We start from the raw sequence: 26,685 nt of genomic DNA, 5'->3' as shown, positions 1-26,685 counted from the left end.
TCCCCAAAGGACATACAGATTTATAGTAGGTGAGATGTTCATTTTCCACATGGGGAAACTGAGGAACAGGGAGGAGCCAGGACTTGCCCAAAGGCCCAGGACCACATTAAGGAAGAGAAGACAACTCTGGCCTTCCTAGCCCTAGGCCCATGTTCCCTGGGATCTAGCTACTCCTCCCAACACCCACCCCTAGCACACCCAACTCCCACATTCTACACTGACTGGGTGATGCTGGTGAGTTTTTGGGTATGGATGCAAGTATGCAGGCCCTGTGTTCAGACAGACTTGAATGTGGCCCCCAGCCCTCACTTGTATCGGTTGACCTTGGCAAGTGACCTCCTGGAGCCTCTGTTTCTTCAGTAATGTGGGGCTAATGAGAGACTACTTCTCAGGGTGGTTTGAAGTCTAGAAAGTAAGAGCTATATAATGTGCCCCGGCCATCCAAGCACTGACAAATGCTCCTGTATTAGCCCCTGGTCACGCCTACTCATTGAAGAGTTTTGGTGCATCTGTCACTGTCTGGGAAAAGCAGGTGGTAGAGCATCTGAGGAATGGTCGAACCAAATAAGTTTTAAGGAAAAATCTTGAAATAGGACTCTGCCATTTGCTGGCTACCACATTTGGAGCAAGCCCAAATTGCTGGGCCTCAGTTTTCTCATCTATAAAATAAAGGGGTTGGGGACATTGGTCTTGGCTATTTCTTCAAAATCTGAGGGCTCACTTGATGTCTTGGCAGAAGGCTGCAAAAACACACATGGGAAATGGCAACCGTCCCCTGCCACACCCACCCTGCTCTCTATAGGGAACATCCTGTCACCCCTGTGACTCCGGTGGCCATGTGTGGTGTCATGTCACCCCATCCCCTGGCCCCAACTGGGCCAAGAATGGCAGTTTGGCCAAAGGCAATTGATGGTGGGTTGGTTGGTAACTTTGGCCCTTGGCAAGCGTGGGCAATAAATGGCCTTTTTAAAGAAGTTTGACCCACAAGTAAGAAAATGGCCCATCACCAGGAGGAGGGGGAAGATGAATGGCCACAATGATGAGGAGATTGAAGGCAAGGAGGTGACCTTATGGATCACGTGGAGGCTAAAGTCATGAGGGAGGAGGCTCCATGAGCACAATGAGACAGCCAATGTGTCTAGTGAGACAAATGGCAGCAACCATTGGCTTTGAGAGACAAACTGTCCTGAACCAGAAAGAGTCAGAGTAACCCATCTGGTAGCTGCCCCATGCCTCTTCGCCCCTGGAAGACCTTACACTCAACACCCTTGTTGTGTACTTGGTGTGACTTGAGGAGGTTCCTGCTCTTGCAATCAACAGGAAAAAGAGGGAAGAATGGTAGTAGCTGGCATATTTGAGTACCTACTATGTCCCAGACATTCTTCTAAGTCCTCGCACATATAAATGATTCATGCATCCTCTTGACCACCCTATAAAGCAGATTCTGTCACTATTCCCAGTTTACTCATGAGGAAATAAAACAGAGAGGGTAAGTAACTTACCACCAGATATGCTGCTAGGAGGTCAGAGCTGGGGTCCTGGCCTAGACAGTCTCACTCCGCAGCGGGTCTTAGCTACTCTCTCCCAGGTTGGAGGACCAGACAGGACCCCAGGCATGACTTGGAGCAGAGAACAGCATGTAACAGTGAGCTTTGCTGGTCTGGGTGTGTTTGGCCTGAGATACCTCACCTGGCGGGGCAGGGCAGGGGGGACTTGTACCTGGCACTGGGGCAGATGTGGCGGGGATGGGTGGTGTACTGTTGCTGGCTGTGGCTCAGACGACCTCAGAAGAAGAAAGGAAGGAGTCAAGGTTGTATCAGACTATCCTGCCTCTGGCGATGGACAGGGCCAGACCTTGCCTCTGACGTGAGTGAACATTTTATATCGGACAATTCTGTAGAAAAAGGTGGAGTGTGGGTAGTGGAGGAAGCCTTCCTAAGAACCCCTTGACAGACACCTATCTCCCACCCTAGCCAAACAGGCCTAGAAATGACCCTGCTGCTGCCTCAGGGCACGTAGCTGCAGAGGCCCCGCCCCTGCAGTGGCCTGTGAGGGCCCTTAGCACTAGAAGGATGTGGAGAAGGATGGAGTGCAGGGGTGGGGGGCGGGCATCAAAAAGAGACCACCACCAGCAGTAGAAGTGGTGGCAGTGAGTAGGGACTGTGCCTATATAAGGCATGCCAGGAAGAGGCAGAGAGCAGAGGAACTTTCCAGGCCTTTTGAGCTACCCCAGGAAGTCCAGCCTGGGATTCAAGAAGCAAATAATGAGAGAGGGACATCTTACAGAATCAGCACTGGACAAATCACGTCCCGCTCGCCTGCAACCTCCTCAGCCACCGCAGGCGGCCCGGAATCGCCGCTCTGAATCCCACAAGGCCCCATAGGACTGGCTCCTGCCCATCTGGCCCACCTTGTCTCCTCCCCATGCCCATCCAGGTCATTCTCCACCTGAGCCCCCCTCTCCTCGGACCAACCAAGGGCCACATACTTCAGTGCCTTTGTCCTCACTTAGCCACCTGCCTGCGATGCTCCTTCCCAGCCTCTTCTCCTTTCTGCCTCCTCCTCTTCCTTACACTTTCTGTTCAAGGGTCATTGCCTCAGAGGGGCCTCCTCTGACCACTCTGTGAAAGCTGCCCGCACCCCCGCCAGTCGCTATTTGTTTTCCCCATTGCACTTCTCCTCATTGGAATTTATTTTGTTTATTTGTTTACTTAGGTATTATCTCTCTCCCCAAACTACAATGTTTGAAATGTTAGATAATCTGGGGTTCTCTTTGTCCTCACCCTCTCCAGATGGTGGTGTGGTGCCTAGCACATAGTAAGTGCTCAATGAATATTTCTGCACTAAATGACTATTCATACACAACTGGGGGCAGGTGCCATTTCAGAGTGAGAAGGCTTTGGTAATGAAACAAAATCACATCTTCGGCTGTCATTCACTCATTTAACAAAGTGTTTCTGAGAACCTACCATGTGCCAAGCATTGAGCTGGGTACTGGGGATAGCACTGTAAATGAAGTAGACCAAGATCCCTAAGGAGTTTATGGTCAAATGCTGGAGATCAAACAATGACAACAACAAAACAGGAAACACCAAGCTATGGGGAGGGGGATATTGGGTGATGCTTTAGACTGGGAGGTTGGGACAGCCCCTTAGAGGAGAAGAAGCTCAGACTGGGAACAGAAGCCTGAGAAGGAGCCCACCATGTGCAGGGCTGAGGGTGGGGTTGGAGAGGGGACCAGGTGGACGAACATCATGGACAAATGCCTTGAGGTGAGAAAGAGCTTGGCACGTGAGAATGGAGAAGGCCAGTGCAGAGGGGACTGTGGCGGTGAGAGATGTGAAAACAGGTTGGTGGGGAGGAGGGCATATGCAGAGTCCTGGTGAGGATTTTGTTCTAAGAGCTGTAAGAAGTCTTTGGAAGGTTTTAATAGGGGCATTACTTGATCCTATATGTTGCTGTTAAAAAATTTCCTGTGGCTTCTAGGTCATGGCTACTTTTTAACAATGGAGGGTCAGGTGATGATTGGGGATTCAAGTACTGCATGGGTCCAGGTCATAACAATTAATAATTAAATATTAATTAAATAATAATTAAATAACAATAATTATATTATAATAAAAATAATAATTATTATTTATGGGTCTTACGCACCCCCACGTAATTTTGTTTCTGGACTTCCAGCTTAGCTCCCTTTCTCCATCCTCACACCACCCATCAAACCTCCCAAGGGTTTTATTTGAAGTCTTCCCAATATGGAAACCAATGGCCCATGCATGGAACAGACTGCAGACCTTCTTTAAAGACAACTTACAGAGTCCTGTCATGTACGGAACAAGAGTTTCCTTCTTCATATGCCCATTCTCCTTTATTTTGTGTTATTTTTTCATATGCCTATTCTTTTACCTGAACCTACACCACTGCCCCTAGGTCTTTGATGCTCTGATAAATAGCTTGGCTGTTTCTGCTTCGTGTCATGCTGTTGAGAAATGCATCAAGTTAGGACTCAAAAACCCAACTCAGCTAGCTTCAATGAAAATGAATGATTTTTTGCCCCACCTTATTGAAAAGAACATTAAGATTCAGGAAGGACTGGGTGCAGGTGTTCCAACAATGTCAACAAGCTTCTGTCTCTCTACCTCTCAGCTCTGCTTTCCTTCACCTTGTCTACATTCTCAGGCTGACTCTTTCCAAATGATAACAAGGATGGCCCAAAACAAGTCCAAGTGTGCCTCTTAGCATTCAGCTACACCAGAAGAAAAAGAGTGTATCCTATTTCCCAGTAGAGGAGTGAGAGTCCCAGAATTTTATCTGATTGGTCTGGCTTGAGTCACAAGCTTAGAATGAACCAATCAGTGAATGGAGGGTGGGGCTTACTGTCATTAGCCAGGTCTAGTCACTTCCCCAATTTTGAGCTAGTGGTTGGTCTCATCAGCCTTTCCTGACCACCCAGCTGAGAGTAGGGTAAGAGTAGTTCTCCAAAAGGAAGAAATGGATTCTATTATCAGAAAAAATGATGCTGGGCAAGCAAACCCCAGGAGCCAATCAAAAGCCCCATGGTCCAGGGGGTGCTCTTGAGAAATGCATTCAGAGCATGATCTTGGCCCTTCTTGCCAAGATACACAGACTCCTGTCAGTGGCAGGATGACACTTTCTCTCTCTAGCAAAATGCTTCATCTTTCTGCAGCACCCATCGCCAAAGAAGAGTATGCTGGGTATAAGTGAGACTCATGGATATGAATGAGACGCCAACACCAGGCTGCCTGGGTTTAAGTCCTAGCCTCCCTTCCTTACCAGCTGAGAAATCTCACAAAAGTTCTTTACTAGCTCTGTCCCTCAGTTTCCTCACCCCTAAAGTAGAGATGGTAACAGGACTTGCCTTGTAGACTTGTTGAGAGAAGTAAGTTAGTACATGTAAAATGCTTGAGATAGTGCTGAGCACAGAGAAAACCCTCAGTAGAAGTAGCTGCTATAATCCTATAATCATGATCTTGCTTTTTGGAGAGTCTGAATTCCAGTGCCCTAGTCTCAAGGCCACATTCATCTTTTTTCCTAGCAGACTTTGGGGCCTTTGTGTAAATCAGACAAGTTGAAAACCTGCTTCCATCCCCCAGGGCTCCACAGGGGAACATGGAGATATCTAATGTTCACATTGAGCACTTACTGTGTGCCAGACACCATTCTAAGCAATTTATAAAGACTATCTGATTCTTCTCCAACAGAAAAGCCGTAAGGTATGAACTATTATTAGCCCCATGAGGTTCAGAAGGGTGGAGTAACTTTCGCAGCATCATATAGCTAGTAAGTGTGCAAACCCGAATGCATGTAGATGAGGTGAATTCATACAACACAAGTGGCACCCCCCGGCCCCCATATTAATTTCTTTGTTTCTGACGTGACCAGCCAAGGTCTCCGTTCCAGTGATATCAAACACAGAGACACCTGTGTTAGCAGGGACCCCCCAAGACAGAAGCTCCTGGTGACGGCCCTGTCCTGGTCTCCAGATAAACAGACACTATTTACACAAGTGCCTGAAGGAGGGAAGGGGTGGGGATGAATTTGACCCTTTATCCCCTGTAGGCACAGCTCGAGGTCCTTTGGTAAGTTGGCGCTCACCAAAGGTCGATTAGATGCCAGGATGAGTTGAAGTAAATGAATAAAGAATGAATGTGGTGATTATTCAGAATTTCTAACCCAAAGTTTGGGTCCAGCTTGGTACTCCACTGTCCCCATGTGGCCATTTGTAAAATGGCAGGATCAACAGTCTCCGATTTTTAGTGTGAAAAATTTTAAACATGCAAAAGAATACAGGGAATAGTATAATTAATCCATTATGTGTATCCTTTGTTTAACAATTATTTGAAACTTTCCGAATATGCTTTATCTTTTTAAAATTTCAAATGAATCACTGACATTGTGACACTTTACCATGAAAGACATCAGCATGTATCTCTAAAAATAACATTTTCTACATAATGACGATCCCATTGTCAACCTGGTCAAATTAATAAGAACTTCTCAGTATAATGCGATACATAATTCATATTCAAAATTCATTGATTGTTCCCAAAAAATTTCTTTGCAAGTTTAGTCTGTTCAAATCAGGGTCCAAACAGGGGTATAATGGGTTCTGTCTATTACATCTTTGTTATTTTAGAACAGTGACTTCTGCTCATGACCTGTTGAAGAACTCTGATTAATTTTCTTGTGGAATGCTCCATGGTCTGGATATGTCCGGTTGCTTTCTCAATCTGCCAGTTGCCTGCTTGCTGTCCCCCATGTTTGTGTGATAAACTAGAAGTTGTACCAAGATGTTTTGTGAGAATCGGTTTCACCCTTTTTTGCAAGAATGCTCCCCAGATGATGTGTGCTTCATATGGTATCACATCTGGAAGTGCTTGCTACTTGGTACCCCCTTTTGGAGATCAAGTGGATTCTTCCTCATTCCTCCATTGAAAAGCTGCATTTTCCCTATGAACAGCGAGTAAATTGTGGTCTGATCATTTGGAACCAGATAAACAATCCAGTTCTACTAGTTTTTGACAACTTCCTTATTTGGGAGCACAGTAAGATGTTCTAGGTTCCTCTGGCACCTCTTCTGCCCCAGATCTCAAATCAGCCATGTATCCAAGCAGCCCAGATTCCTTTCCATGGGAATAGACCACAGTCCACGCACTAGTAAGCAGTGGACCTGAGATTGGAACCGAGCAGTGTGATTTCAGAGCTAGTGCTCTTAACCTCTATGCCCTCTGGTTAATAACGTGTATTGGTGACAATGACAGTAATAATTATGACTGTTACTCCTATGCCGTGGCCAGCCACTCACTGTCAAGTGCCCTGTAGGTGCTTCCCAACATTTAAAAAAATTTTTAATTTTTATCTATTTTTATAAGAGAGAGAGAGACAGAGTGCAAGCAGGGGAGGGGCAGAGAGAGAGGGAGACACAGCATCCGAAGCAGGCTCCAGGCTCTGAGCTGTCAGCACAGAGCCCGATGTGGGGCCCGAACCCACAAACCATAAGATCATGACCTGGGCCAAAGTCGGACGCTCAACCGACTGAGCCACCCAAGCACCCCTTCCCAACATTTAAAAAATGTAATGGCTATAGCACCCTCAGTGGTAGGCATTATTGTTCTTACCTTGCAGAAAAGAAAACTGAGGCTCTGAAAGATAAGTGGCTTATGTAAGATCGCATGGTAAATGGAAGAGCATGGATGCAAATTGGGGTCTGTGTGACTCTCAGTCCTGTCCTTAGACACTGAAGACCAAATTGGTTGGTAAGAATTCTGTCTTTGGTGATTTCCACCCTGTCTCCTTTCAATCTTTCCTTGCTTTTCTCCCTTTGCCCCGAGTACTTCCTGTATCCAAGGGCCCTAGAGCCCTGATGCTTGTTTGGTACCTTTCCAGGTGATCCACCCCATGAGTGCTTGTGGGGCCCCTTCTTGTGTTCATAGCTGTGCTAGGGCGTGGATGGTCCTGTTGGGAGACAGTAATTTCCATGGAGTGTCTTTGAGGTACAACCTGCTTTAACACCCCCAGAGGAACATTCAACTTTCCCAGGCTCTGGGAATCTAAAGAGCCTTTAAGAACCAAAGAATTGGAGCTTGAACAGGGAATGTGTATCCAGATATCATGACAGATGGTGGAGGCACAGGATTCAGTTACACATCCTTCAGTTTTTTCCTGGTGGATGGCTGCATCCTTATAAGGAGGAGTGACTGGAAGCCTACAGAAAGAAGAATTGCATATGAGTTGCTCTTCACAAGGACTGTCATGCCCCTGGGACCTATAAAGTCTGGCACCAGATCAGAAGCAGAGTGGAGATAAGTTTTTGGATCAGAGAGCAGGAGAAGACTACTATGGGGAAGAGGAGGGACTGATAAGCCTAGGGCTCCCACAATTCTGTGGCAGGGGGCTCCCACACCAGGTTTTAGGCATGCAGAAGATTCCTGGGAAGGGGCTTTCTGGGAAGGGGCAGTGTGGTTTTTGCTCACTGTAGCAGTTAGCCATTGTTGCTGTGTAACAAACCACTCCCAAACTTAGTGGCTTAAGAGAATCAACATTTATTACTTACCATGACCCTGTGAATGTGTATCTTGAGCAGTTTTTCTGGTCAGAGCTGGCTGAGCTGATCTGTAGGAAGGCAGGTGGCTTGGCTCGGGCTGGATGGTCTAGGATGGCCTCACTCCCGTGTCTTGTAGGTGGCTCTGTGTCAGGTGGGGTAACAAAGATAACTTGGCCACCTATCTCATCATCCAGGGAGTTGTTAGGGCTTGTTCACATGGTGGTGAGGCTTCCAAGGGCAGCATGACAGAGGACGAAGCCCAGCGGACAGGCACTTTTCAAGCCTCTGCTTGCATTACACTTGTCAATGTTGCAGTGGCCAAGGCAAGTCACATGACCAAGCCCAGAATCAAGGAGTGGAAAAACAGGTTCACGTCTTGATGGAAGGAGTCATATCCTAAAGAGGTGTGGATATAGGAAGGGGAAGAATTTACAACCATTTTTGCAATCTGCATGTTTACAGGGAGCCATTCTTTCTGTCACTACTGACGGCACCCTAATGTTCATTTCGAGCATCCACCGTTACCCCATAAACTCAGACCTAGACAATCTGAGGCACAGTGATTGGTCTAAGGATGGGCATGTGACTCTGTTCTGGCCAATGAGATTCAACCTGGTACTTTGGCAGGAGACTATTGGGAATGAGATGTTTGTTTCTGCTCATGCAGTTTTGCCAGTGGAACATAGTCTCCGAGCTTCTGGAGGCCACGTTTGCCACCACATTGGAGAAGCCTTCCTGGAACATTCAGACAACACTGAGGAAAGCAGATGTAAGGCATTAAGAGAGACTGAGGGGAAGGAAAAGAGACCAACCTGCTAAAACTTGGATCAGGCCACACCTGAATACCTACTCCTGGACTTTCTGTTTACATAAACACTCCCTTTTTTGATTAGGACATTTTGAGTTGGCTTTCTAACTCAACATGTTAGATTTTGTAACCAAAAGAATCTCAAGTAATACAGCTCCCTCCCTTAAAGTTCTTCCTCTCTGATCTCAAAGCTCTTCCCATCTTTAGACCTTGATTTGGGCAGATATTCTTCATCTAGTTTATTGCTTGTGAGCTCTGCCTGGACCTCTAGGGCCTATAGTAAGTTCTCAGTAAACATTCATTGAAAGCATCCATAAGAAAGGTTGGTACCCCTCCTAAGAAGAGGCTATGATTATGGTCAGGCAATCAGTGCCAGGGAGAAGCTTCCAGAGGCAGTGGTATAACAGGCAAGTGGAGCGGATGATGGACACAGTCTGTCAATGTAAAGTAGGCCCTGCTGGCCCCGGGGCTGGGGTCCCAAGGTGGGAGGAGTTAGAAACTGGTGAGAACAAGGCAGGGTGGGGTCCACGGTAATCATGGAGCCCACAGCACTTTCACCTCCTCCTGGCCACTGCCAACCTGGTCAGCTCCTTGTCACTGTCCTCTGATTGGTACTTTTATTCTTTCACCACTAAAATCCTTTATTACCCAGAGCGACCTTTTGAAAATGTAGGTCAAATCATGTTACCTCCTTGCTTAAAACCATCCAAGGGCTTCCCTCTGTGCTGACAGCAGCATGGTAACAATGTCAGCTATACTTACACAGGGCTGATTAGTTGCCAGGCACCTTTCTAGGCACCTTAGTTACAATAATTCTTGTAATTCTCATAGCATCACTGTAAGGCAAATGCTACTATTAACATCCCCATTTTACAGAGGAGAAAACTGAGGAGCAGAGAGTTTCAATAACTAGCCTGAGTCCACATGTATTAAAATCCAAACTTTTCATCAAGGCCCGGAGCCCTCCACCCTCAGGTTTTTGCATGGCTGCCCCTATCTCATTATTGGGTCCTGGCACCGATGCCATGTTCTCAGAGAGGAGTTCCCACATTATCCACTTTATAGTGCTCCCTACTCTCTATTGCATCATCCTTTTTCACTTACATATTACTTACCATTTTATTAAATTATCTTCATTTTCTTTTTTTTTTTTTTTTTTAATTTTTTTTTTTTTTCAACGTTTATTTATATTTGGGACAGAGAGAGACAGAGCATGAACGGGGGAGGGGCAGAGAGAGAGGGAGACACAGAATCGGAAACAGGCTCCAGGCTCTGAGCCATCAGCCCAGAGCCCGACGCGGGGCTCGAACTCACGGACCGCGAGATCGTGACCTGGCTGAAGTCGGACGCTTTACCGACTGCGCCACCCAGGCGCCCCAAATTATCTTCATTTTCTTACATACACCCTTGTTTCTGTCTGGGTCCCCTCTTCCCTCTCAGGTATCAGCTCCTTAAGAACAGGGACCGTGACTCTCTTGTTCACCTTCACATTCCAGCACTTGGCACAGGTGGATAGCGGCTCAGTAGGGGAGGGGAAGACGGGAGGACAGGAGGAAAGAAGTCCTGAGCTCCTTCAATGACCTCCTTCCCATGACCAGAGAAGGCATGGGCCCTCAGAGGGAGAGAATGGAGCACAGAGAGGAGTGTGATGAAAAGACACTGCAAAGGAAATCGGGGCCCTGGGAGACCTTAGGGTGTGGCCAGGCCATCCCCACACTTCCTGGGAAGGATGTTTCCCTGATTAAGGTTGTCAGATTTCACAAATAAAACTACAAGATGCTCAGTTAAATTTGAATTTCAGATAAAAAGTGCATTTTTTTAGGTATAAATATGTCGTGTATAATATTTGGGATATATTTATATTAAAAATTGTTTGCTGTTGGGGTGCCTGGGTGGCTCAGTCCATTGAGTGTTGGACTTCAGCTCAGGTCATGATCTCGCAGTCCATGAGTTTGAGCCCCACATCAGGCTGTGTGCTGACAGCTCAGAGCCTGGAACCTGTTCCAATTCTGTGTCTCCCTCTCTCTCTCCCCTGCCCCACTCGTGCTCTGTCTCTGTCTCTCTCTCTCTCTCAAAAATAAATGTGTTAAAAAAATTTTTTAATTAAAAAAAATGGTCGCTGTTTATCTGCAATTGAAATTTATAGGGCATCCTGTATTTTCTCTGGTGGCCCTATCCCAGACCTTCACTTTGTGCTAAGTGCAAAGCGTGATTCTGCTGAGCATTAGTCTGCTTTTCAAATATGGAACATTTTGTTTTCACTGCTGAATGAGGAAGTACAATCTCTTTATCGATCTAAGAAAAGGAGAATGTCTGTGGAAACAGTAGCTTAGAGTGGATTGGCTCCAAGGTGCCAGATAAATATCATGGGGAGGACAAAGCAAATGCCTTTGTCCTGAACTCAAAGCTGCTTTCAGAACCCGTTTGTGCTCTTGCCTGGCCTTTCCTTTCCGGGCCCAAAGGTGGGCTTGAGTGGGTGCTGTCAAAGAGGGCAAGAAGAGTATCAAGTATCGAGTATCGAGTAACCAGGATCGAGAATCGTTCAGCCCGTGAGGAAAAGATTCACAGGAATGTGGGCTGATCCCGGTGATTACTTATACATTCAGTCTCCGTGAGCAGCTGGTGGCAGGAACTCAGAGATGAATGGCACTGGGTGCTACCCTGGAGACTCTCCAGAGATGGAGAGCTGGATCTGGAGCCCAGGACCAACGAGCGATGCCTATCCCCAATCTGTCTTCATGACTGAATGGGAAGACTGCATTTCTTTCCCTCTCTCTCTCCTTCTTCATTCTTTTTCTCTTTTCTCTCTCTTCTTTTTCCCTCGCGTTTCTAGCCTTTGGTCACCTTCAACCTACAAGTACCATAAAGGAAAGATTACTAGTGCACTCAGACCTGGGGCCTGGTCTCTCCAAGCCCCTGCTCCCCCTCCCCACTACCGCCTCAGGAACTAGGCAATACCTACAACTGCCCTTGGAGTTCATTTGCATGCCCTTCTCTAATTGGCTGATACAAACCCATTGTATTCCCTAACCCTGCACTCTTCTCTGCCACTCCCCACCCTCCTGTTGGAACCCCATAAGGTACAGCATCCTGGGAGCCTCAAACTTCTAAACAGAGGCTTTGTCTGCTCAATTACTCTTCCATAAAGTGTCAGTGGATGATCCTTTAAGGTTTGGGGTTAAGAGACCTAGATTCAAGGCTGGACTTTGCCACTGACAAGCTATGTGATCTTGAATGAGTCTCTTTGCTTCTCTGAGACTCATTTGCCGAATCTATAAAATGAGAAGAATTCTCATGATGAGGTGTTTTTATGAGAATACTCCGTAGTGGTGAACGTGGACTCAAGCCAGACTGCCCGAGTTCAAATCCTTCCTCTTCCACTTACCAGTAGAATGCCCTAAGTGAGTTACCTTTTTACTTCCTTTTCCTCATTTGGTTGGAGTGAGTCTGAAATAAGTCAAATTGTATAAAAACACCTGGAACAGTGCTTTGCACACAAGTGTCTAATGAATGTCAGCCTTTATTGTAATGGGTATTAAAGTCTTTTGTCCAAATGCTGTTAATATTATTATTGTCCAATGAATAATTGGGCATAGGCTGGGAAAAATCAATTGAATACAGCTCTGGCTTGGGAGCCAGAATTTCTTACGAAGCAAGCCTAAAGAAGTGAAGACTTAACTTCTCCAAGCCTCAGTGCCTTTGTCTGTATGATGGCAATAACAACTTTACCACTGCCTCCTTCACAGTGTGACTCAAGTGCCTGGACAACAGTAAGCACTTAAAAAAAAGTATTTGTTGGGGCACCTGGGTGGCTTAGTCGGTTAAGCATCTGACTTTGGCTCAGGTCATGATGTCATGGTTCATGAGTTTGAGCCCCTCATCAAGCTCTCCACTCTCAGTGCAGAGCCTGCCTCAGATCCTCTGTCCCCCCTCTCTCTGCCCCTCCTCCACTTGTTCTCTCTCTCTCTCTCTCTTTCTCTCATTCTCTTTCAAAAATTAATAAACTTAAAAAAAAGTATTTGTTGAATGAGTGAATGAATGCAGGGACCTTGTTGGATAGCAGTGACAAGCAGCAGGGGTCTGACCCGAGCAATGTTAACTGCTGACTTGGGGCCATGAGACCTGGTGCAATGAAGGTCCACATAAAGCAGTGGGGGAGTGCTGAGTTAAACTGACAGACTGGGTGGTATGATGGTCAGCTTCACATTTGGATAATGGGCATTCTTATACTTGCTTGATGAGAGTATAAATGCATTAGTATAAATCAGCCTTTTTGGCAAATCATATAATACTATCACAGTTTTAAAAGAGCACACAAATTGACCTAGTAGTTCCATTGGTAGGACATCATCCCCCACATATCTTGCCTCAAGTGTGCCAAGATGTATATAGATAGTATGTTCATTGTAACTCTTTGCAATAGTGAAAAACTGGAAATAACCTAAATGCTCCACAGAATGGGAATAATAAATCGTGGTACACCTATGTTATTGACTTTGTAGCTAGGAATGAGGTAAATATGTTCGTATTAGTATGGAGAGGCCTTAAGATGTGTGGTTAAATAAAGGAACAGAAAAACTCGTTGACAAAGCTATGCATTTAATTTAATAACATTTGTGGGGAAAAAAAGCCGTATCTATATATCTGCATAGGAAATATAAGAAAGTAAATATCTGAAAGAGTTAGGGTGGTTGTCTCTGCAGAAATTTTTTTTTTTTTTTTTTTTTTTTTTTTTTAATTTTAATTTGAGAAAAAGAAAGAACTCCCGTTTAAAGTCCAAAGGCCCTATTTGTAGTCTGGGCAATGACACTGTATGATTCACTTTTTTGAGCCGAAGTTTCCTCTTGTGTTAACTAGCAATGGTAATATTCACCTCTCACGATTATGATGGGGTGACACGAAATACTAGGTATGAAAACACCCGCTCAGAGAGGGGAGCAATCACGGAGGGCGAGGTGAGGAGGAGGAATGAGCCTGGACCTTGAGAGGTTTGGCAAGGTCTGGATTTGACTTGATTCCCGACTGTCTTTCCCTAACATTCCACAGGCATCTATTTATCAAGGGTCTGCTACAAAACCTAACGTGGGCTTTTCAACCATTTACCTGCCCTGAGAGGCAAAGGTTGGGGGGGGAGGGGGGGCTTGGAGCGTGCGCAGTGGGGGGGGGGGGGGAGGGGGGTCTTTGGCGGCGCTCCGCCCATGTACTACAACTCCCAGCAGGCTCCGCACACGCCTCAGGCGCGTCGCGGGCTGCTGACGTATCGCCATAGCGCGGGGAATTTCGAGTAGCTGTGGAGCGCGGGGAGGACAGTGGGTGACGGACCCCCCAGCCTACTTAGGAGAAGCCATGGACTCCCAAGTCGAGCCTCGGTGGCCTCCTGGCTTGGCAGTCATGAAGGTGAGTGGTCTGGGGAGGTTGGGGGCACCCGGGTGTCCGGGAGGCCAGCTCCGCCTTGAGGAGGAGAAAGGATGTGATGTGAGCCTCGAGCTGGGCCAGGGTACCCGGTTCGGCTCTGCCCCTGAGCGACCTGGTAGATTTGAGCCTCCTGCTGAGAAGTGACGGTGTCAGGCCTCGGTCCCTTATGGGGAACTTATGTTGGTCGCCTTTTGGAACCGGGTATTTTCAGCAAGAACAATGACCTCGAGAAAAATAGTCCAAACAGTGAAAACGACAGTGACAACTAATCCTTTCTGAGGGCCTACTACTTGTCGAGCATTACGTAAACTCTCGCAGTACATTAGTTGAGAATTTCCCCTAGTGACACCGGACTTGATTTGGTTTGAACCCTCCATCAGATAACACTTATTTAATCACCTAGCCAAACAGGTCGTCTCCTTCCCATTCTTTCATTTCTTCTAATCACCTGGTGCTGGTTTGCTCTAACCCCTCCCTGACCTGTCCTAACTCCTAACAGTTGTGCATCGCTTTTAAACAAGATCAGGGTTCAGGCTCAGCCTTAGCCTTTTGTTTCATTGTATTTCACTTAAGTAACTTTTTTTTTTTGCAAGTCATTCCAGTTCCATTTGCTGTAGTGGTGAGCCCTGGGTTCCTGCTGTGCTTGATCAAGAGCAAATACACTTTGCTGTGCTAGCTAAGAATCAGTTGCTTGGTTTTTCTTCTTGCTCTGTAATTATGCATTTCTGTTTGTGTGCAAGACCACTTTCTAGCTGTTTTCCCTCAGTTTTGTAAATTTGGGGATTATGGTGTTTATGGTGTTTGTCCCACTGACTCATAAGACTTGACTTTGAGGATTAAGTGAGGGGACTTGGGGGATAGGGTCTTATTCTTCTTACTGTCATCAGTGTCATCTACAGAGCTTGGGGACTCGAGATAGCCCCATGGTGAAAAGCTGACATTGTGGAGGGATCTAGGAAAGCTGTGGTTTTGGAGACGTGGTGGCCTTGACACAAAGTTACAGTGGAAAGGAACATAGATTTGAGTTCAGTGGTCCTGGGTTAGATCTGGTGTCTGGCTCTTATTTAACCGTGTCATCTTGAGTCGGCTACTTAACCTCCCTCAGCCTGAATTTCTTCAAAGTGGAGACAAAAATAAATAGTTCATACGGTTGGTTAAATGAGTTGATGTGTGTGGGTAGGGATCCTGTCTGGCTTATTCACTGTGCTTGGCACATAGTGCATGTTCAAAGATTATTTGCTGATCGGTTGAAGGTAGTATCTGGAAGGTACTAAGCATTCAATTAATACGTCTTTATTATTATCATTAGCACTTAACATGTGTGAAGTGTTCCTTTCATCCCTTTTTATTTGTTGTTGTGAAGATTGAATTGGATAAAGGAAATAAAAGCTTATAAAGCTTTTTGATGTGTAGATTTGAGCATATTTTATATATTACCACAACTTCCACAATGTTCTTTAGAAGCGGGTTCCATGTCTTCTTTGGATTTGATGTCTCACCAGAGCACTGAATACAGGGTTGAGCACCCGAGAGTGTTCAACGATGGGGTTGATTGAGCCCATATTAGAATCATAGTGGAGAGCCAGCCCCCTTCCAGTATTTCTTTTCTACTTTTCTAATAGGTCTTTTATTTTGTTTTTATTGTTTGTACCTCTTAATACTCTTCATTTTGCCCTTCCCCCATCCACCTCCCTGGTGGCAACCACCAGTTGTCTGTATTTAAGGGGCTGTTTTTTGTTCATTTTTTTGTTTTTTTAGATTCTACATATAAGTGAAATCATGTGGTATTTGTTTTCCTCTGTCTGGCATATTTCACTTACAGATTACCCTCTGGATCCATCCATGTTGTCACAAATGGCAAGGTCTCATTCTTTTTTATGGCTTCGTAATGTTACATTGTATATATGTACCATATCTTTTCTATGCATTCATCTATCCATGGACACTTGGGCTGCTTCCATACCTTGGCTTTTGTAAAAAATGCTACAATAAACATAGGGGTGCATATGTCTAGTAGTGGAATTACTGGATCATATAGTATTTCTGTTTTTAATTTTGTGAGGAACCTCCATAGTGTTCTTCACATTGGTTGCACCAATTTACATTTCTACCAACAGTGCAGGAGGGTTCCCTTTTCTCCACATCCTCACTAACGCTTGTTATTTCTTGTCTTTTTGGTACTAGCCATTCTGACAGGTGTGAGGTGATATGGTGGTTTTGATTTGCATTTCTCTGATGATGAGTGATGTTGGGCATCTCTTCGTGTCTGTTGGCCATCTGTATGTCTTCTTTGGAAAAATGTCTATTCAAGACCTCAGACCATTTTTTAATTGGATTATTTGGGGGGTTTTTTGGTGTTGAGTTGTATAAGTTCTTTATATATATTTTAGATATTAACCTCCCATTGAGTATATCATTTGCAGACATCTTCTCCCATGCAATGGGTTGCCTTTTTGTGTTGTTGATGGTTTCTTTTGCTGTGTGAAAGCCTTTTATTTTGGTGTAGTCCCAGTGCTTGGATGTTTACTTTTGTTTCCCTTGCCCGAAGAGACATATCTATAAATATGTTGCTAAGGTGATATCCAAGAAATTGCTGCCTAGGTTTTCTTTTAGGAGTTTTTTGGTTTCAGGACTCACATTTAAGCCTTTAATCCATTTTGAATTTATTTTTCACATGGTGTAAGAAAGTGCTCCAGTTTCATTCTTTTGCATGTAGCTCTCCAGTTTTCCCATTACCATTTATTGAAAGGACTGTCTTTTCCCCATTGTATATTCTTGCCTCCTTTGTTGTAGATTAATTGAGGGTATAGGTGTGGGTTTATTAATTGAGGGTATAGGTGTGGGTTTATAGGTGTGTTTATTGAGGGTATAGGTGTGGGCTCTCCCTCCTGTTCCATTGATCTATGTGTTTTAATCCCTTTATAATGTATTTGCCAATTTGTTACATAGTTTCTGCTTGAACTTTTCCAGGGACAAAGAATTAGCTGCTCCTGGAAACTGTGTTTGAAGCTTTCTTCCTTTGAGGTGAAATCTGCCTCTAAATCCCAATAACCTAGGATCCATGGACAGACTTTTGTATTTGAAATTATTTATAAAATTTCTGTTTGTATGTGTTTTCCTGAGAAGAGAGTTCATAGTTTTTATCCCTATTTTAAAAGGGATCTGTGACCAAAAAAACTTAAGAACTTTTTCTCTAGTTATTAAGTCTTTTCACTCACTTTTTCCTTCCTCCTTCCACTTTGTCCTCTTCTCTCTAAGTTGAAGAAGTCCTGGAGCATTCCACTTGACCGCTCTCTGTTTCCTGCACTGCATGTTATGGTCTTGAAGTGGCGTGACCAGAAGTTTTTACAAGAATGTTATAGTTCACCTGATACAGTATCACCTTCCACAAATCTTGCTGGGCATGTGTCAGAACTACTCCTCCAGAAGAGAGAGGATGGTTAGGTAGAAGAAAGCACAAGAGAGCGGATGCTCGGATGCTGGCTTCCGATCCTGTCTCTGCTCTTAATTGATTTTCAACACAGTCTTCTAGTGGTTGGTGTCATTGGTAGCTTACCGTGGAAAATAATAGAAGATTTTGACATTTTAATGTTTATTTCCCTGGATTTTTAACAATAGGAATTTCTAGTTTTGACAGATTATGAATGGAGTATGTATATAGAGTAGAAAAAATTAAAATTCAGATTACATAAAAGAACAAATGAGAGTTACTCATCATCCAACCATCCAGAGATAACCACTGTTTAATGTTTTCTCCTGTTTTCCTTCTGTTTTTCTTGTGTGTATGATGCGTATATGGATTTAAAATTTGGGAACCCTTTGGAGTCCACTTCTTGGGTTTTATTCAACCACTTATAAGCACTGTAGGCTTCATCTTTAAAACTGGGATACAGATAGTATAGACTTCATAAGATTATTACGGAGATTAAACTGTATAGTCTTATTGTGATGTATTGTAGATTTGTTCTCTGATTTTTGTTTTGTTTTTTTAGTTTCCATTAAACATGAACATTTACCCTTGGCATTAATTATTCTTTAAAAGTGTGTGTTTTTTTAAATGGCTACACAGTATTTCATCATATAGACTGTTAGTGACATTAGTCGTTTTTGTTTGTATTTTTAAAATTTAAGTAATACACTCATAGTTAAAAAACATGAAATGAAAAGTAAAAGTCTCCCTTCCAACTTGTCCCTTACTGTCCAGTATTCTGACCCCCGTTGCCATTATTTATTACTTAGTGTGTGTCTTTTCAGAATTTCTTCATATGTATCCAAGGTAAAAATAGAATACATATTTATTCTACCCTCTCTTTTTAACAAAAAGTAGCCTGCCTTACTTCCTCTTTGCACTTACCTTGGCAGTCTTTCCATATTGGTACATGAGAAAGCTCCTTCTTTTTTTTTCTTTTTTCTTTTTCTCTTACATATCTACTCAGCATTCTGTTGAATGCAGAATAACATTTTATTTTAAATGATTTAGAAGATTTTGGGTTGTGAGAATAGATCCTTTCCTGTTTGGATTGCATTCCAGGCTGATGCACATCTGTCTGCCTTCCCAGGTTAACTACTGCCTTACTTCTTCTGCTGTCACTGGCTCTACCTCTTTCCAGGGCTTCCTCATTTGGCTCCACCGTGTAGTAACTAACATGTGGTATTATGCAGAAAGCATCTGACTGACTGCCATTAGGGAGACAGGAAGTTTTGTCCTGGCTTGACTTATGCCCAGCATGTGTGTTTGCATCCTCATTTGTGAAGTAAGGGCTTTAACTCGATGATTTTGAGTGTTTGACTTTAAATATTCTCTAATTTTGCCCTTAACCTGTGTGGTGAATGCTTGTTGGTACCTTTTACCCGACAGTGACTGTAGGCCAGGGAATGGGGTCTGAAGAGGAGGAAGCTTGGAGTAAGAGCTGGGAAACACATGGCAAATGGAACAGGAATGGAGTAGCCTTTTTGTGAAGGGTTGCCGATATGGAGCAGGAATCTGTAGTGCCACTTTATCTGTCTTAAAGCCTTTTTGGTAACCTGACATTTGAATGTGTAAGTCATGTGGGAGAGGTTTTTCTCTATTTGTCAAGATCTCTTGCAGTTTATGTGGAGTTAATTTTGGGTTTGTATATTCACAAAGGAGTATTATTAAATTGGTTTTTTTAGAGGATGGAGAAAGAGTTCTGTGGCAGATGGTCCAGTCTTGGTGGCTCTCTGACAGGTATATATGTATTTTTGCATTTCAGACACTAGATGATTTGCTGCGGTGTGGAATTTGCTTTGAATATTTCAACATTGCAATGATGATTCCGCAGTGCTCACATAACTGTAAGTATGCACTGTCTCTGTGAGCTAGTACAAGTGTGATTTTTATATAAGGTAGTGTTAATTTAACACTCATTTATTTCTTACCGTTAGCTCCTCTATCTTGAGGTTTTCAGAAGGTATTTTCTGCCATCTTCCTCTTGGATATTTTTTTTTTAAAGCAGAAAATTATTATATTTCAATACACAACTTTTGTACAACCAAAAAGTACAACATCACTGTAAAGTGTTGGTGACAAAACGTAGTATTTCATTTGCAGTGCATGGCAAATAGTTAACATCCTTAATCACAAACGATCTCTTAGAAACCAGTAACAAAGACATTAATATTCCAAGGGAAATGAACAAAAAAAACACAGAGGAAGGTGAAATAACAAATAACTAGTAAGGGTTAAGGACATATAAAGATGATTGAACTGAACCATAACAGAAGAGAAGCAATGTCTTTGTAACATCACATTGTCAAAGATTAAAACACTGACATCTAATGTTTGTACTGTTTTAGAAAACAGAATTCTCATAAACGCAGGGGGACAGGATGGATGACAATCTAAACAGTTTTGGGAAATGTCTACTTTTGACTCAAAATACTAATTTTGGATATCCTTATTTCCAGTGAACTGGAACGACTGGGACTATTTCAACAGATTAGTTGGAGAAATTCACAGTAATTTATATATGAGCATGTTGACCACATAAAAATTTATAGCTAATGTGGGGGCCCATAAGACCATTTGCATAACAGTTTGTTTATCAGTGTACCCCAAAAGGATATGCACAAAACTCCATTAACAGATAATGTTGGGAAGTGGTATTAGAAGGGGAGAAAGCATTTAGGAAGTAAAAATGCTATCCTTCACAAATTTCTGTGTCCTTTGAAATCTGGGAAAAGATACCTTTTTATGAATCAATTATAAATTTACCCTGTGATAAGTGAAAATTATAAATATGTGCACTTCATACTTATGGGAACACTGAGATGAAGCCTTGTAATCATACCATCATGAGCTCGTCTGTGTCATGACATCTCCATCATTCAAGCTCCCAATATTTATTAAAAAAACTTTTTTTTAATGTTTATTTATTTTTGAGACAGAGAGACAGATTGTGAATGGGGGAGAGGCAGACAGAGAAGGAGACAGAATCTGAAGCAGGCTCCAGGCTCTGAGCTGTCAGCACAGAGCCTGACGCGGGGCTCAAACTCATGAACTGTGAGATTGTGACCTGAGCTGAAGTCAGATGCTTAACTGACTGAGCTAGCCAGGCGTCCCCCAAGTTCCCAATAGTTAGTCCAATATCAATAATGAGAAGACTCAATGTCTCTGATCACCATTCTTTCCAATGACACTCTTTAGGTAGCTTTCTTTTTTTTTTTTTTAATTTTTTTTTTTTCAACGTTTATTTATTTTTGGGACAGAGAGAGAGCATGAACGGGGGAGGGGCAGAGAGAGAGGGAGACACAGAATCGGAAACAGGCTCCAGGCTCCGAGCCATCAGCCCAGAGCCGGACGCGGGGCTCGAACTCACGGACCGCGAGATTGTGACCTGGCTGAAGTCGGACGCTTAACCGACTGCGCCACCCAGGCGCCCCCCCCCCTTTTTTTTTTTAATTTTTTTTTTCAACGTTTATTTATTTTTGGGACAGAGAAGGTAGCTTTCAAACATGAGTGTTCTAGGGGTGCCTGGGTGGCACAGTCGGTTAAGCGTCCGACTTCAGCCAGGTCACGATCTCGCGGTCCGTGAGTTCGAGCCCCGCATCGGGCTCTGGGCTGATGGCTTGGAGCCTGGAGCCTGTTTCCGATTCTGTGTCTCCTTCTGTCTCTGCCTCTCCCCCGTTCATGCTCTGTCTCTCTCTGTCTCAAAAATAAAAAAAAAAACAAAAACAAAACATGAGTGTTCTCAGTCCAGTTTTTCTTTTCTTTTCTTTTTTCTTTTTTTTTTTTAAGGTTTATTTATTATTTATTTTCAGAGGGGGGAGAGGGGGAGAGAGAGAGGAGAGGGGGAGAGAGAGAGGGAGAGAGAGAATCCCAAGCAAGTGCCACGCTGTCAGTGCAGAGTCCCATGTGGGCCTCAATCTCACAAACTGGGAGATCATGACCTGAGCCAAAATCAAGAGGCAGATGCTTAACTGATGGAGCCACGCAGGCCCCTCTCAGTCCAGTTTTTCTGATCTGCAAGGACTGTCCACTCCAGTACACGAAAGAGGAGTGTCCATGCATCATGAAGACTGTCTTTTGTGTTTGAAGATGCTGGCAGAAGCAATAGCGTCAGTTTTACATGTAGTCATCACTCATTGCACCAAGGCTGATTCCTGGGACCGGAGATGGGAGTGAAGACCGAGTGAAGGAGTAATATTGCCACCAGAGGTCTGGTGGTACCAGTTCTTGCGACTACAAGCAGAGGTGGCAACAGTGTGTTTTCCTGAAGCTCTCATCTCCTGTGGTCTCCAGTTAAGACTTACAAAGTAGGAAAGTCCATCAGACAAGGAATATTCCTGATGTCACCTGGCCTCAGGTTATCTGTAAATCTCTTCCTTTCATCGTGTTCATCTCAAATCCCACCTTCTCCCATGTTTTCTTGGATCCCCTCTTGGATATTTTTATGCCTTTTTTAACGCTGTAGCAATGAAAATTTTGGTCTTTATTTGCCAAGTACTTTTAGATGTTAGATTTCAGAATTTTTTGTTTTGTAACAGGATAACGTACAGGTAGTTCAATCATGTAGTCCTTGGCATAAATGTATATAATTCAGAGTTTAAAAATATATTCAAATATATTCAAAGTTTAAAAATCCCAGTGGGAGAATTCCCACTGAAGAGTATTACCCTTAACTTGCCGTGTGATTGTGATTGTCATGTATTGAGATTTGTTCGTACTTCTCTTTATGTGTCTACTGTGTATTTTTTATACTGTAGCTTAAGGTATTTAATGCATAGTGGTGAGCCTGTCTTTGTTTAGGAGCTGGCCATCCAATTAACGGGTCATCTAGGTTCATGATCTTTCTTGTCCTCTATTTTCTTTCTTTTGTCCTCTATTTTCAATTGATTTGTCTTAGAAGGTTAGAGACAAGGTAGGCTTAAAAAAGATGAATTTGGTGGGTAGTAGTAGGATTGGTGAAGAAGTTTCTATAGCAAAGACATAAGAGGGTGGTGCTGGTAGCAACGTGGGTGTTAGAGATGTTACTAGGCCTGACTCTTGACTCCCCTCCCTTAACCAGGCGGGTTAACTTGCAAATGCTAACGTTTCTTCAAATGTAAAAATTTGATGAGTCATTTCTACTTTAAAAGGTGATTGTGAAGGAGCCCTGGGTTGGCTCAGTCGGTTAAGCCTCGGACTCTTGATTTCAGCTCAGGTTCGTGAGATCGAGCTCGCGTTTGTCACTATGCTGACAGCCTGGTGCTTACTTGAGATTCTCTCTCTCCCTCTTTCTGCCCCTCTCTCATTTTTATGGGCACACTCTCTCTCTTTCTCAAAATAAATAAACTTAAAAAAAAAAAAAAGATAATTGTGAAAACTAAATGTGCAGAGCCCAGTGTCTGGCATGGTATATATAGGTCCTCAATAATTGTTAGTTCTTTTCTAGGGTAGATTCACATTAGTTACCAAGATAAGTTTTAGGAATTATTTCCAAGTATGAGTTAAAATAATCTTTAGGTATAATTTACATGTAATACCTTATATCCATTATAAGACATAAAGGGTACAAGCATAGTTGAGGTTTGACGAAGGTGTATACCATGTAACCAGTATAGTTAAGATATTGTACATTCTATCCCCTGACAGAGTACTCCCCATAATAGTCAATATAGCTTCAGGCAGTAATGTGTGTGTCTGTTTCTGGACTCTTTTCTGTTCCATTGTTCTCTATGTTTATCCTCGTGTCAATACCACACTCTCTTAATTACTGTAGCTTTGTAGTAAGTCTTGATGTCAGACATTTTAAGTCCTCTCATTTTGTTTTTATTTGGACCTTTTAGGATCTTTGCATTTTATATGCATTTTCTTTCTTTCTTTCTTTCTTTCTTTCTTTCTTTCTTTCTTTCTTTCTTTTGTTTTAGCGTTTTTTTTTTAATTTTGAGAGACAGAGTGTGCATGCAAGTGATGAGCATGAATGGGGGAGGGGCAGAGAGAGGGAGAGAATCTCAAGCAGGCTTCGCACTGCACAGAGCCTATAGCACAGAGTGCCTACGGGGCTGGATCCCATGAATGGTGAGATCATGACCTGAGCTAAAACCAAGAGTCTGATGCTTAACTTGACTGAGCCTCAGGCACCCCCTACCTTTTTGTTTTTTATTTGTCCATCTCTTTCTTATCCCTCTGCTTTTTAAGAAATAATTGAACATTTTAAGTATTAACTGTTTTCCACAATTGACTTACTAGCTCTGCTTCTTTGTTTTATTATTTTAGTGGTTGTTTAAAATAGGCCTCTTTTAATTTATAACAATCTCCTTTCAAACAGTGTTATGCCATCTGAATAGGGTAGAAATGTTACAAACATGTACTCACGTTTCCCCCTGTCATCCTATTGTTGTCTTTAGTTTTATGTGTACATATATTATAGACAGCACGATACATTGTTATTATATGTGCTTTAGAGAGCCCATTATCTTTTTTTTTTCTAAGAAGGCTACATGCCCAGCGTGGAGCCCAGTTCAGGGCTTGAACTCACCACCCTGAGTCAAGACCTGAGCTGAGATCAAGAGTCAGACGTGTAACCTGCTGAACTACCCAGGCACCCCTGACAGTCCATTATCTTTTAAGCAAATTAAAAAATTTCTTTTTTGTCTTTTGTATTTACCCGCATATTTATCATTTCTGATACTCTTCTTTCCTTTGTATGTATCAAAAGTTTCCTTCTGGAAAAAGTATCATTTTTTTTTCTCTCTGCTACATTTCTTGCACTATAGTTAGTTTGCCAAAGAATTTTGTTTAGCATATGAAACCAGATGTGGTATTCTTATTTATAGCTTTCCGTATATAAGGTGCCTTTTTTCCTTAGCTACTTTTCAGATTTTCTCTTTACCAGTGGTTTTTAGAAATTTGTAATATGCTTTAGTTTGATTTACTTTGTATTTGTCTTGTTTGGGGTTCATGGCTTGAGATTTATATTTTGAAACATTTTAACCCTTGTTTCTTTGAATATTTTTTTGTTTACAGTCCCACTCTCATTCCCCATTGCTGATTCCAATTAAATTTTATTTTTAATTGTTTTTTATTTTACTGCTTGATACTTATCTATAGCCATGAGACTGTTTTTTTGTTTTGTTTTTTTCTTTTTTTCTGTTTGGTCTCCACCTCACACCCACCCTCCCTTTGTGTGCTTAGTTTTGGATAATTTCTTTTGCTATGACTTCAGGTTTATTGATATTTTATTCTGTAGTATCTCATCAGCTGTTAGTCTTATCCAATGAAATTTTATTTCAGATAGTGTATTGACCATCTCTAGAAATTTCGTTTCTAAAATATTTTCTATTTCCTTGTTAGGTTCTTGTGTGTGTTTTAATCTTTGAATATACTGAACGTATTTCTAATAGCCAGTTTAACCTCCCTGTCTGCTAATCCATTATCTGTGGCATTTCTAAATCTGTTTCTGTTGGCTGATTTTTTCCCCCTCCTGGCTATAAACCACGTTTTCTTGTTTCTTTGCATGACTGGTAATTTTTGATTAGATGCTTGCCATTGTAGTATTTACATTTTTGAGGGGGTAGATTTTGTTGTATAGCTTATTGGAGTGTGGGGCTGTGTTGTGGCAGGCAAGTAAGTTACTTGTGGATTAGATTGATCCTGTCAAGTTTTGTTTTTAAGCTTAGTGTGGGTCTAGAGTAGCCCTTTCTATAGGGCTGGGTTTTGTTTTTAGGGTGGGGGGGGGGGTTGGTGAAAAACATACAATACAAAATTTGCCCTGTTAACAAATTATTACATGTACAGTATAGTATTGTCAACTACGTGAACATTGTTGTACAGGAGATCTTTAGAACTTTTTCATTTTGTGTGACTGAAATTTTACACCCATTGCACGGTAACTCCCCATTTCTCCTTCCTTCAGCCCTGGCAACGACCATTCCTTTTCTTCTTCTATTAATTTGACCGGATACCTCATATAAGTGGAATCGTGCAGTATTTGTCTATCAGTGATAGGCCGATTTCACTTAGCTTAATATCCTCAAGATTCATCCACATTGTAGCATGTGGTAGGATTTCCTTTTTTAAGGCCAAATAGTATTCCATTGTATGTATACATCACATTCTCTTTATCCATTCATTTGATGGACACTTTGGTTGCTCCTTCCTTTTGGCCATTGTGAATGATGCTGCTATGAACATGGTAGTCCAGCTATCTCTTTGAGATCCTTTTTTCATTTCTTTTGCGTAAATACACAGAAGTAGGATTTTTGGCTCAGATGGTAGTTCTATTTTTAATTTTTTGAGGAACCTGCATACTGTTTTCCATAGTAGCTGTGTCATTTTACATTTCCATCAACAATGCACAAGTGTTCTAATTTCTCTACGTTGTTACCAGTACTTATTATTAGCTTTTTTTTTTTTTTTAATTTTTTTTTTTAACGTTTATTTTTGAGACAGGGAGAGACAGAGCATGAACAGGGGAGGGTCAGAGAGAGGGAGACACAGAATATGAAGCAGGCTCCAGGCTCTGAGCTGTCAGCACAGAGCCCGACGCGGGGCTAGAACTCATGGACTGCGAGATCATGACCTGAGCCGAAGTCGGCCGCCCAACCGACTGAGCCACCCAGGCGCCCCATTATTAGCTTTTTTAATAATGGCTGTTCTAACAGATGTGAGGTGATATCTCATGGTTTTGATTCACATTTTCTGGATAATAAGCGATGTTGAGCATCTTTTCCTATACCTGTTGGCCATCTGTATGTCTTTGGAGAAATAGCTATTCAGATCCTTTGCCCTTTTTAAATCTTGTTTTTGGGTTGTTGTTGTTGAGTTATAGGTTTTCCTTATATATTTTGGATATTCTTATCAGGTATATGGCTTCTTGCAAATATTTTCTCCTATTTCATAGGTGTTTTTTTTTGTTTCATTTAGTTTTTTTTTACTGTGTTGATTGTTTGCTTT

At 42.8% G+C, this 26,685-nt stretch overlaps 1 protein-coding gene across 6 annotated transcripts in view; it reads left to right on the top strand.

Annotated features, from left to right (window-relative positions):
- Nucleotides 1–14,117: 14,117 nt before the first annotated feature.
- Nucleotides 14,118–26,685, top strand: part of RAD18 (RAD18 E3 ubiquitin protein ligase) — a 119,624-nt gene continuing 107,056 nt past the window's right edge. For all 6 annotated transcript variants that reach the window (XR_006716016.1, XR_006716015.1, XR_006716014.1 and 3 more), the window contains exons 1-2: nt 14,118–14,270; nt 19,523–19,604. Coding sequence is in view for 3 of the 6 variants with exons in the window: in XM_045493632.1 (XP_045349588.1) it covers nt 14,220–14,270; nt 19,523–19,604 (133 nt within the window). In the remaining 3 variants the exon portion in view is untranslated. The remainder of the gene's footprint in view (nt 14,271–19,522; nt 19,605–26,685) is intronic.

This window comes from Leopardus geoffroyi, chromosome A2, assembly GCF_018350155.1.
Source record: "Leopardus geoffroyi isolate Oge1 chromosome A2, O.geoffroyi_Oge1_pat1.0, whole genome shotgun sequence".
NCBI lineage: Eukaryota > Metazoa > Chordata > Mammalia > Carnivora > Felidae > Leopardus > Leopardus geoffroyi.
The sequence above is the reverse complement of the archived record's forward strand: the minus strand, read 5'-3'. Positions and strand labels throughout refer to the sequence as shown.